The following is an 11,416-nucleotide window of genomic DNA, read 5'->3' on the forward strand; positions in this document are numbered from 1 at the left end:
TCCATAAACTCAAGTCCCATTTATTCTTATCTCCAAATTCCCAGTATCTAGCAGAATATCTAGCAACATAGAAGAAATTCAATTATTAGATGAATAAACTTTTGCCCCTTCTAGTTTCTCTTCAGCACAGCTCAGGAAGGAGAGACTGGTAAGAGAGGCATCAAGGATGATTACTGATAAAGGCTGCTTGGAATGAAAAACTTGGAGTTACTTGGAGAATTCATCCACTCTCCATCAACTCAAGCTTGAGAGAGCAGAAGGAGAACGGGCTCTGAGTTCAAATTCAGTTTCCACAAATCTGCAATTTCTATAAATTAACCAATTAACCTCTCCAAGACTTAGTTTCTTCATCTTAATGAGAATAATTCATGTGGGTGCTCACTATAATGGAAACTCCACGAAGGCAGGGACTTTATTTTGGGCCCACTGTATCCACACTGCATCGAACAGTGCCTGGGCACAGCACAGGCTCTGAAATATTTGTTGAATGAATGTGTATGAAGTTGATTGAGCTAACATAGGTGAAGTATTAACAGAGCGCCTGGCACGTAATTACCACTGGGACAATGAGAACCTTTATCATCACCACCACCGCTACTGTATCAGTATTATTACAATTCCTTGTCTTAGAGCAGCCGCTTCGGGGTGGGGGTGGGGAATGGAGGATGGGGGACGCCTGGTTTCAAACCACGACTTTCCCATTCCCTGGCCGTATGACTTAAGATAAACTATTCGGGTTCCTTTTTGTTTTCACAAAAATTTGTGTTGAGAATTGGACAATATAGGGAAATTACCTAAGAAAGTCTGGAGCCCGATGCACGAAATGTATGCTAAAGATTAGTATTAAGGCAAAAAAAAAAACAAAAACGCCAAGTCCTCTTTTATCCAGATAACTGCCTTAGATTATTTCCCACGTTACTGTAGCCGAGTACATAATAAGAATGCAAACAAGAGTGGAAGGAATTTCCGAGACCGAAACCGCTGAGTGAGAAAAGGGAATTAAACCGGTGCTTGACAGTTCCCACCAAGGGGTGGCAGTTTCCGCGACCATCAGCCAGTCCAGCCAGCCCAACGAGCCGAGGCTGGAGCAGGACATTCAGCAGCGTAAGGAACAAAACCAAGGCACAGGCTTAGACCCTCCCTCTAACGGTCTCCCCGCCGCTGGCCTCAGGCGGCCGCCAGACTCCCATTTCCGGCCCTCGCCGTACCACAGTTCCCAGCATGCCCTTGGAGGGAAGTCTTTCCGTCTGGATGACTACTAATCCCAGCATGCCATTGGCACTCCAGTAAATCAGATGGAAGAGCGGGATAACCCCATTGCATGCAGGGAATTGTAGTCCATCTAGCTGCTGGTTCATAGATGGGCGGAGAAGAGAAGGGTTGCTCTTGTCCGCCGAGAATGATTCATAGAGGAGGGTCAGAAAAGAACGGCTCAGTCTGTGAAAGCCCCCTCAAAAGAGTAGACACTTTTCCGAGGGAGGGAGAGGCAGGAGAGCAAGCAGAGCTTCGAGCCTGACCCCGCCTCGGTCCGCTCGCCAGGCCTCGACCTAGTCCTGGGCCTGGTCGGGGGCGGCCGTGAGGCGCCGGTTGCTGGGGGAGCGGTGACGTCGCGGGGTGAAAGTTGAGGGGCGTGACGTACGGCCGGCCCGGGCGGAGGCTGGCGGGTTGGAGGCAGGAGGGAGGGAGGGAAAAGAGGGAAGGAAGGAAGCTGGGAAGGAGCGAGCGAGCGGGGGCGCGAGGCGTTTACCTGGAGGCAGCGGCTTGGGCGCGCAGAGCGGCCGCGGCTCCCCCGCACCTGCGGCCATGGATGAGGAGCGCGCCCTCTACATCGTCCGGGCCGGCGAAGCGGGGGCTATCGAGCGGGTCCTGAGGGATTACAGCGACAAGGTAAAGAGTCCTGGCCCCGGGCGTGCGATATCGCACCCCCGGGCCGCCCTCCGTGCTTGCACATCGCATCCTTCCCCACCCCCCTCATTCCGGGGATGCGCATTGCTCTTCCACGAAAACGTTTCCGGCTTGGGCATGCGTGTTTGTGCCCCCAGCCTTTTCCATCCGTGTATCCTGCATCCCACTACACCCACTCTAGCGCCCACTCCTGATTCCTGGCCCAGCAGCTTGACCTCCGGCCCTCCTCTCAAGCGTGCAAGTCACACCCCCGGAATCCGTAGATGTGCATCTGTGCCCCATGCCACACTCCTGGATGCATAAATGCATGCGAGGCTTCCTCACCTGTATAGCATAAAAATACGTGCTTCCCTGCATAAACACATCCCTTGACATGCATAAAATGTATAGCGACGGTGGCAGTTTTTTCTATACCTTTATCACGGTACGGTTTTCGAGGCATTGTTGTTTCATCTATGGTCTCCTTTGATCCTCATAGTGTTTATGGGGTAGATGGTCTCATCCTCCCCATTTTATAGATGAGGAAACCGAGGTGCAAAGAGCTGAAATCACGCCCAAGGTCATGGACGTATTATGTTGTAAGTGGGTGGAGAATATAACTCCTAATGATACCTATTATTCGTATCGCATTAACAGCTTTGCTGTCCATTATCTCATTTAATCTTAGAGCAATTCCGTGAGGTATTATCTACATTTTGCAATTGAGACTTTAGATTGGTTAAATAACTTGCCCAAGGTCATGCTTGGAGCTCGTATTCCAGTTTAGTTCCTTCCACTTTACAACTGCTGTAAAAGAGTATCTTGTTATAAATCCGTCAGTTCTCTGAATCTCTTTCCAAGAACCGTTAGCTCTTCATTACTTTTCCTTCCAGGAATTTTACATGCTCACTTCAAAAGATAGCCTACCACACCTTTATCCTTTGGTTTAGAAGACTCCCTTCTGTGAAACACACCCAACACCAAGTCACAACCTAGCTGTAATGTTTTTCTTTCTTTTGCCTCCGTACATAATCTCCCCTTCAGTGTTTGCTTTGTGCCCACCACTGCATCCATACACTTTGTATTATTGACAATTTGTGTCTTATTTTTTGAATCTTTTCTACCCAGGGCAGAAATGGCATACTGGCGGCTTAATTCCCATTTAATCTTACCAACAAGCCTGTGAGGAGAGTGATGGTATTCCCCAATTCACAAATGATAAAATTTAGGATAATAATGTGGTCCCAAGTCCACACAGCTACTGAGAGATGGAGCAGAGATTTGAATTTAGGTTGTCCAACTCCAAGTACAGCGCTCTTTCTACAGTACTGTGTTGCTTTCCTTGGGAGGATACACAGGTTCTATATATTCATATCTTAGCTCTTTCACTTTCCGATATGCTTTACTGTTGAACATGTCTGCCTAATTTAGGAATAACTCATTTAATGCATATTGTGGAAATTATAATGATTTAACCCGATTTATTACTGCTTTCCAGAAAAGATACGAGGCAGCTCCAAACTGATTTTCAGAAGCAAGAAATGCAAGAGAACTTGGCAATTTATTCAATCAGCCAATGTTTATTTAGCATTTATTATATGCCAGATACCCAGCAATTAATAGGAATTTGTTTCTGTAGGGGAGGAAGAAAGACCTTCAACTGAATATAATCACCTTCTTTAATATTTCCCCTTCCCTTTATGGCTAAACTAAATAGACATCAGATTTGCTTCCTCCAATTTATCTCTTGTTGGTCTCCCTCCAGATTGGTATCTGCTTACCACTCCTGGCCAGGTGCTGTCAGAGCTTAAATCCTGAACTTCTCCAGATCTCCTTTTGTATTGGGAATGTTTTTAAGGTGTTTTGCATGGTGTGTGCGTTGCTTAAGGTGGTATCCTGAAGTGTTTCAAAAGATTCCCAAACACTTGTAATTTTGGGAGGAAGCCTGAGAGTGCTCTGACTAGATGTGAACTGGGGCAGTTAGCTCTTTCAGAAGAAAGTGCTCTCTTCTTTTTCTTTCTTTTATTTTATCTTTTTGGAGGCAGGGTCTGTATTTGTCGCCCAGGCTGGAGTGCACTGGTGCAATCATGATTCACTGCAACTTCCATCTCCTCCCCCCACCCCTCCCAAGTAGTTGGGCCTACAGGTGTGTGCCACAGAACCTGGGTAACTGTTAAATTTATTTTTTATAAAGATGGGGTCTCACTATGTTGCCCAGGCTGCTCTCAAACTGCTAGGCTCAAGCAATCCTCTGACCTTGGCCTCCCAAAATGCTGGGATTATAGGTGTGAACCACTGTGCCTGGCCAGAAAGCTTTCATATTTAATACTGACTGTAGTAGGGCCAGTATAGTAGGGCTGCTTATAGTACAAAGAAAATGACTGACCATCATATTGCAGTGAGGTTTTGCCTGTCAAAGGGAGAGATTTTGGGAGCAGATGAATAGAAAGTAGATGTATGTTTATAGTGGTTCAGGCAGTAAGAATGGGGAGGTGGAATTAAATTGCCCAGCTCTATGGTATGTGGAATTTGGAACTCTAAAAAAAAATAGCTAGGTACCATATACTTCCGTTTCCTTATCTGGAAACACTGATTTGAGAAATATTTGGATTATGAGGTGATTATGGGGCATTGAGGAGTCCAATAGAGAGAAATGAATGATGGAGAGAGAGAGAGACTGGTTCATTGTTTGGGAGAGTAGTGGGGAGGTTCTTTATGCCACCTTATTTCTCTGATAAAACTAGTCCTTGAAAGGAGGCAGTCAGGTATAGTGGAAAGGTAATGGGATTTGGCATCAAATCCCAACTCTGCCATTTATTAGCTTCATGACTATGGATAATTATATTAAGCCTCTGTGTCTCAGTTGCCTTATCTATAAAATAGGAATAATATCACCATTCTCTTAAATTATTTCGAAGATTACACTAAGTGAAATACAATGCTAGCACTGGGCACAATGCGCCTAGGAAGTACTCGCTCAGTAAGTTACAGTTACAATGGCCAGGGTACCTAAGAGGTCGTGTGGCCAGAGCACAGGTTCTGGAGCTAGCCTGGCCTCTGATCCTCAACTTAATGGCTTGTGTGGCCCTAACACAAGTTACTTAACTTTGCTGTGGCTTAGTTTCCTCATCTGCCAAAGGGAGATAATAATAGTAACTATATCATAGGCTTGTTAGGATTAAATGAGTTACATGTATAAAGCACGTAGAACAGTGCCTGACGCTGAGGAGGCACCCCGTAACTGTTAGCTTTGAACAAAAACAAAAATTAAATATGTGGCGTGAGTTGGTATAGCACAATATTAAAATCTGGGACTATGCTCCATTCTTCCCTTTCTTTTTATAATGGATAGCAAAATACCTTGTACCACTTTGAGAGATACCTGTCTGACTCCAGGAAACATCTGTTTCTACTGTTTTATATAGATTCTCATTTCCAAGCCTTCTTGCTTCATTCACTGACCTTTTTTATCTTGGGGAGAGGAAAGATCTATCTATCCCAGAAAGAATGAAACTTGTCTGTTTGTCAAGGGCATAACGCAGTGTAGGACTCAGCATAGGCAAATTCTTTGTTTTTATTTTTGTTTTTTCTTTTTTTTGGAGATGGAGTCTTGCTCTGTCACTCAGGCTGGAGTGCAGTGGCACTATCTCGACTCGCTGCAACCTCCACCCTCTGGGTTCAGGCAATTCTCCTGCCTCAGCCTCTTGAGTAGCTGGAATTACAGGTGCACGCCACCATGCCTGGCTAATTTTTGTATTTTTTTAGTAGACAAGGGGTTTCACCAGTTGGTCTGAAACACCTAACCTTGTGATTCCCCCCGCAAACCTTGGCCTCCCAGAGTGCTGGGATTACAGGCATGAGCCACTGCTCCAGGCCTTTTTTTTTTTTTTTTTTTTTTAAATGGGAAGAGCGATTGTTTTTGTCTCCTCTCAGTTCACCTGTTAACATTTATTGAGTGCCTGCTATGTACTATGTATTATTGCAAGCACTTTCACATTTTGTATGTCATCTTTTATTAATTCCTCTTGCATAATCCTCTCATATTAAAACTTATGAGGGAGATGGAAGTATTCTATATATAGGCTCAAGGTCACAGAGGTAGGAAATGGTGGCCTGGTCTTCAGATTTAATATCCAGGGATCTTTTTGCAGGGGGTATGTTGCCTTTACCCTGTCTCTTCTGTGTTTCTGAACACAGAAAAAGTTTCTTTTTCAGGAGCAGTATACTACACTTATTTCTCAGAATCCAAAGGGAATTGCTTGCAGGATCTCCTGTGGATACCAGAATCTGTGGATACCAAAATCTTCAAATGCTTTAGTCCCTGATAGGAAACAGAATAGTACTTGCATATAATCTGGGCACATCCTCATATTTACTTTTTTTTTTTTTTTTTGAGATAGAGTCTTGCTCTGTTGCCCAGGCTACGAGTGCAGTGGCTCGATGTCAGCTCACTGCAACCTCTGTCTCCCTGGTTCAAGCAATTCTCCTGCCTCAGCTTCCTGAGTAGCTGGGATTACAGGTGCGCCCCGCCGTGCCTGGCTAATTTTTGTATTTTTAGTGGAGACAGGGTTTCACCATGTAGACCAGGCTTGTCGTGAACTCCTGACCTCAAGTGATCTGCCTGCCTCGGCCTCCCAATGCTGGGATTACAGGTGTGAGCCACAGTGCCCAGCCCCTCCTGTATACTTTAAATCATCTCTGGATTACTTGTAATACCTAATACAATGTGATTGCAATACAAATAGTTGTATTGTATTAGTTAGGGAATAATGCCAAGAAAAAAAAGCCTGCACTTGTTCAACACAGACACAATTTTTTTTTTTTCCCAGATGTTTTCAAGCCATGTTTGGTTGAATCCACAGATGCAGAATCCTTTGGCTACTGTTGGGTCCTAATCACCTCCGCTTGAATAATAGAATGAACTGTTAACTTGGGGAAGTATGTATCATTCTAGTCTAGACTGTTAGACTGTTTAAGCTCTTGCTCCCGCTCAGGCCTGTTTTTTTTTTGTTGTTGTTGTTTTTGTTTTTTGGTAGAGATTGGGGTCTCACCATGTGCCTAGGCTGGAGGCTGGTCTTGAATTCCTAGTCCTCAGCTTCCCAAAGTGCTGAGATTATAGGTGTGAGGAACAGTGCCCAGCCCTCAGGCCTTTTCTAATAACAGATTTAGTAGAGAGATTAGTTGCCACCATTATCATGATTATCAATAACAAACAGTGACTAAGGGCCCTGAGGTATAGAGTAGTATCGTGATTTCTTATATCACAGGACAGTTATGCTAGAGGAACCTCAAAAATAATTGAACCCAACCCCCTCATTTAATAGGTGACTCATCAAGTATGATGATAACCAGAGAGGTGGCTTGGTGGCCATATAGGCCACCTGGACATATTACTACCCCATAGCAAGTTTCAACAGGATTCCGGTTTCAAAGTATGGCAAGCTTTTGGCTAAATGAAAGGTATTTAAGGTGACAGGTAGGTAAGTCTCTAGGAGTAGTCCTCATAGGAGAAGAAAACAAGACTGCTAGCAGTGAGGTCTTCATTTATGTGCTAGAAGAACCTGATTGACAGAGACCTAATACTGGAACAGTCCTATAAACATAGCTTCTACATTTGAATAGAATAAGTATCCAGGACTATGTAAGAGGACTTTTTGTTTTCTACTTTGGAAGTTGGGCTCTTGACTCTTTGAGTTTACTCTGTGGGTTTTTGCAGAGAAGCATGTTTAGTGGGCAGTTCCTTTGTTATACTTTGTTCTTATTTCCAGTTTATGTTATATAATCTGTTACTGATTTTTAGTTGTAGAAGCCATCTCTGTTCATGAAACCACCACATACACCACCCCAACTGGGTTTATTCCCTTGTAGTAGTGCTGTTTGAGTGTATCTTTAGAAAGCTATGAAATTACTCCTATCTCTCTCATAGTTCAATATTTGGCCAGATACCACACCATTGGTTATTCAGCAATAACAGTAGTGGCCATTGAACACTACTATGTGCAAGGTTCCATGCTTATATAAAGATAAGGAAATTTGATAGGTAGTGAAGTTGAATAACTTGACCAGGTTTATACTTTTAGTAAGCAGGAAGACTGGACTCAAACTCAGGGTTGTCTGACTCCTGATCCTGAGCTTTTTAGAGCTTATTCATAGGGTGTGAAACCTGCAGTGAGGAGTCCTCATAATGAGTCTGGTGTGTCACTGGGCTGTTTAGCTTGCTTGGTATGTAAATTGAACAATGGTTTAACTATTTTTTTTTTTTTTTTTTTTGAGGTGGAATTTTACCGTGTCACTAAGGCTGGTCTCAAACTCCTGTGCTCAAGCCCTCTGTCCACCTCTGCCTCCCAAAGTGCTAGGATTACAGGTGTGAGCCACTGTGCCCGACCAGTTTAACTTTATATTTGATTTTTTCCTCCTGTTTCTATGGAAATTATGTATATAAAGAAGATGAGATAGCTGACTGTTGGCTAACAGTTTTAACAGAAATATATGTACAGCTGGAAATGCTTGTTCCATTTTTCCCGATTTCAGACTTAGAAAGGGGAGAATATAGATAGGGTTACTGAATAAGTTAAGTATGATCTAAGTTGGATAAAAGAACCCAGCTTTAAAGAAGCCAACATCTGTTGGATCCAGTCTTAGTGGCTTGAGCTTCTGAATAGATTGGCACATTCCAGATTCAATTTGTAGTGCCTCACATACCATTATATTTTCTAATTAAGAGCAACAGAATAATTAGACCTTGGTACTATTCTGAATTCCTATCTTAAAAGATTAGTTCTACATAGGAGCTGTTTAAAAGACATTTTAAAAACTTATTGAGTATCTGTCCGAAAGACAAATTATTTTTCTGTCCCCTTACCATAAATGCCAAAAAAAAAGTTTAGAAGAACCATTATATTAACAAGTAGGTACATTTATTCCAGATAATTTATGAAATTAGTATTTCACATATAATGGCAAAAAAATAGATTTTCTTGGTTTCTTAGTGCAGTTATTTTCATTTGTATTGAACCTTTACAGAGCTTTAGTTTATAACTTTAACCTGATATCTGCCACTTTTAAGTCTAACGTTAATTTTCACTAAACCTCAGGTCAATACATTTCTAAGTATAGCCCTCAGATTTACAGTCTTTCCTCTCTTCCTTCCTTCTTATTCTTTATTCATTATTCATTTTTAAAATTTCTTTTTTATTATGAAAATAATATACCAACAATGAGTTTTCTTTTTTAAAAATTGCTACATAATATTGTCACGCGAATCTGATATGTATGATAGAATATTGTCACATGCACAGCATTCCATCAGTCCCCTGTTGGTTATTTCCAGTTCTCACTTTTTTCCTCCACAATATTGGATAATACTGCAGTGATACTGGCACACATAATTATTCTCTCCTTCCAGATGATCGTTAGGATAAATTCGTAGGAGTAGGAGTTCTGGGTCAAAGGGTATGAATATTTTTATGGCTTCTAGTATATGTTGTTGCCAAATCACTTTCTCTTTTAAGGTTTATGTCAGTTTATACTGCCACCAGGAGTATCATGCCTGGATTATTGATGTCCATTCCTCACAGGGTGTTATGTTCTTAGTCTTGGTCTCCTTTAATCTGACCTGTGAGCTACTGCCCAAAATGTTCTTCCAGAATGCTGGTCACACCTCCGTCATAGTCTTCCTCTGGTTGCCTGTCACCTATTTGCCAATTCAGGTATAAATTTTAAAATCTATATCTTTTTAAAAAAAATTGTTTTGCATCCATATTAGAGGCAGCCTCCCTCCTTCAGATGGCCACTGTCTCCTACCTCTGAGTCTTCAATCTGACCATTTCTCACATTCAGAACTTCTCTGCCAGCATTTCGCTGTCTTTTTTTTTTTTTTTTTTTTTTTTTTTTTTGAGCCGGAGTCTTGCTCTGCCGCCAGGCTGGAGTACAGTGGCGCAATCTCGGCTCACTGCAACCTCCGCCTCCTGGGTTCAAGCGACTCTTCTGTCTCAGCCTCCCGAGTAGCTGGGACTACAGGCGCGTGCCACCACACCCGGCTAATTTTTGTATTTTTAGTAGAGATGGGGTTTCATCATGGCAAGAATGGTCTCGATCTCTTGACCTCGTGATCCGCCCACCTCGGCCTCCCAAAGTGCTGGGATTACAGGCGTGAGCCACCGCGCCCGGCCCGCTGTCTTCTTTAATTTCAAAAATTGCTGCTTCTACAACGATGTCAACGCAGAACCACCTGTAATGATGCTATCTTTAGTACTTTAGTATCTTTAGTACTTCATTCTTGGTGGATTGCCAATAAGTATTTGTCACAGTGGCCAACGAAAGAAAGAAAAAAGAAAAAGAAAAATCTTCAGTGGAGATTTTTTTTTTAATAGGAAGGCTTAGAATTCTTAAGAGCACTTGGTTCTCTTGAATAAAACTTCGGGGGAGAATGAGGAATTCTGTGCTCTATTTTTGGCGTACTTCCATTCTTTCTGTGATCATGGGCAAGCAAACTTATTTTGTCTTCTATTCTCTTCCACTTCAGCTACAGAGTGGAAAACATAGTATTGCTGATCATCGCAGAAGAGTCATGACACTCCCTGCCTTTCCAATTATTTTTTCCTCATAATCATTGGCATCATCATTATTATAACCCTGATATTTACTGAGTATTACTACTTGCCAGCACTGAGATTGTGCTTTATATATATGCCTTAGCTTTTTTAACTGTCACAATCACTCTGTGAACTAGGTATACCCTGTTTTTGGGTGAGAAGCCCAGTTCCAGAGAGTTTATTTGCTCAAGGTCACAGCTAGTAAGTGGTGGAGCCACCATGATTTAAACTCTTATTCTTATTGAATTACTTTTCTGAAATATCAAATTATCAAGCTTCCCTAACCACAATTCTCTGATGATTTCTTATTGCATATGAAAAAAAAGTATAAACTCAGCAACATTGGAAAGCCCTTCCAAATCACTGTCCAGTCTACATTTCCATTCTCATCTTCCTCCATGCCCCACTCCCAAACATATGTCCTGTGTTCTGGTCTCACAAAGTTGCTTATTTCACAAATATATCATATAGTTTTCATACATTCGAGCCTTTGTTTTTGTTCCTGGAATGCATTCCGTTTGCCTCTGGCATACTCCTGTTTATCCCTCAAGATCCAGTGCAAAATGCTCTGTATTCTGTGAAAGCCATTCCAGATTGTGCTGGGCAGTTAGTGGCTTGGTTCACTGTACTCTTTTATCTATATTTCTGCTGCAGTCTTTTCACACTGCCTTATAATTATTTGTTTACATGCCTATCTCTTACTTTAATAAGAATATTGAGATACCGGAAGGCAACATTTTTATGAGGACATTATATTAGATATTTTTAAACATAGCCAAACTTTAAAAATCCATGTATATAAAATGACATTGTTTCCCTTTTTTCCCCCTTCAGCATAGGGCTACTTTCAAATTTGAATCAACAGATGAAGATAAAAGAAAGGTAAGCCTTGGTGTGTGTGTGTGTGTGTGTGTGTGTGTGTGTGTGTGTGTGTGTGT

At 42.2% G+C, this 11,416-nt stretch overlaps 1 protein-coding gene and 1 long non-coding RNA gene across 12 annotated transcripts in view; one reads left to right on the forward strand and one right to left on the reverse strand.

The window, feature by feature from the left end:
* LOC116556524 lies at positions 1-1,569 on the reverse strand. The gene is made up of 2 exons (XR_004271061.1): positions 795-1,569; positions 1-244 (listed from the first exon to the last, which is right to left on the reverse strand). It is a non-coding gene; the product is annotated as an uncharacterized LOC116556524 (long non-coding RNA).
* Positions 1,570-1,699: 130 nt separating this feature from the next.
* Positions 1,700-11,416, forward strand: part of RIC8B (RIC8 guanine nucleotide exchange factor B) — a 115,419-nt gene continuing 105,702 nt past the window's right edge. For 8 of the 11 annotated variants that reach the window (XR_004271027.1, XR_004271013.1, XR_004271031.1 and 5 more), the window contains exons 1-2: positions 1,746-1,887; positions 11,313-11,360. Coding sequence is in view for 5 of the 11 variants with exons in the window: in XM_032285782.1 (XP_032141673.1) it covers positions 1,804-1,887; positions 11,313-11,360 (132 nt within the window). In the remaining 6 variants the exon portion in view is untranslated. Of the gene's footprint in view, positions 1,888-11,312; positions 11,361-11,416 lie in introns of all 11 variants that reach the window. The other 3 variants (XM_032285784.1, XM_032285787.1, XM_032285786.1) reach the window with 2 other exon arrangements.

Source organism: Sapajus apella, unplaced genomic scaffold, assembly GCF_009761245.1.
Source record: "Sapajus apella isolate SASKATOON/1434 unplaced genomic scaffold, GSC_monkey_1.0 scaffold2, whole genome shotgun sequence".
Lineage (NCBI taxonomy): Eukaryota > Metazoa > Chordata > Mammalia > Primates > Cebidae > Sapajus > Sapajus apella.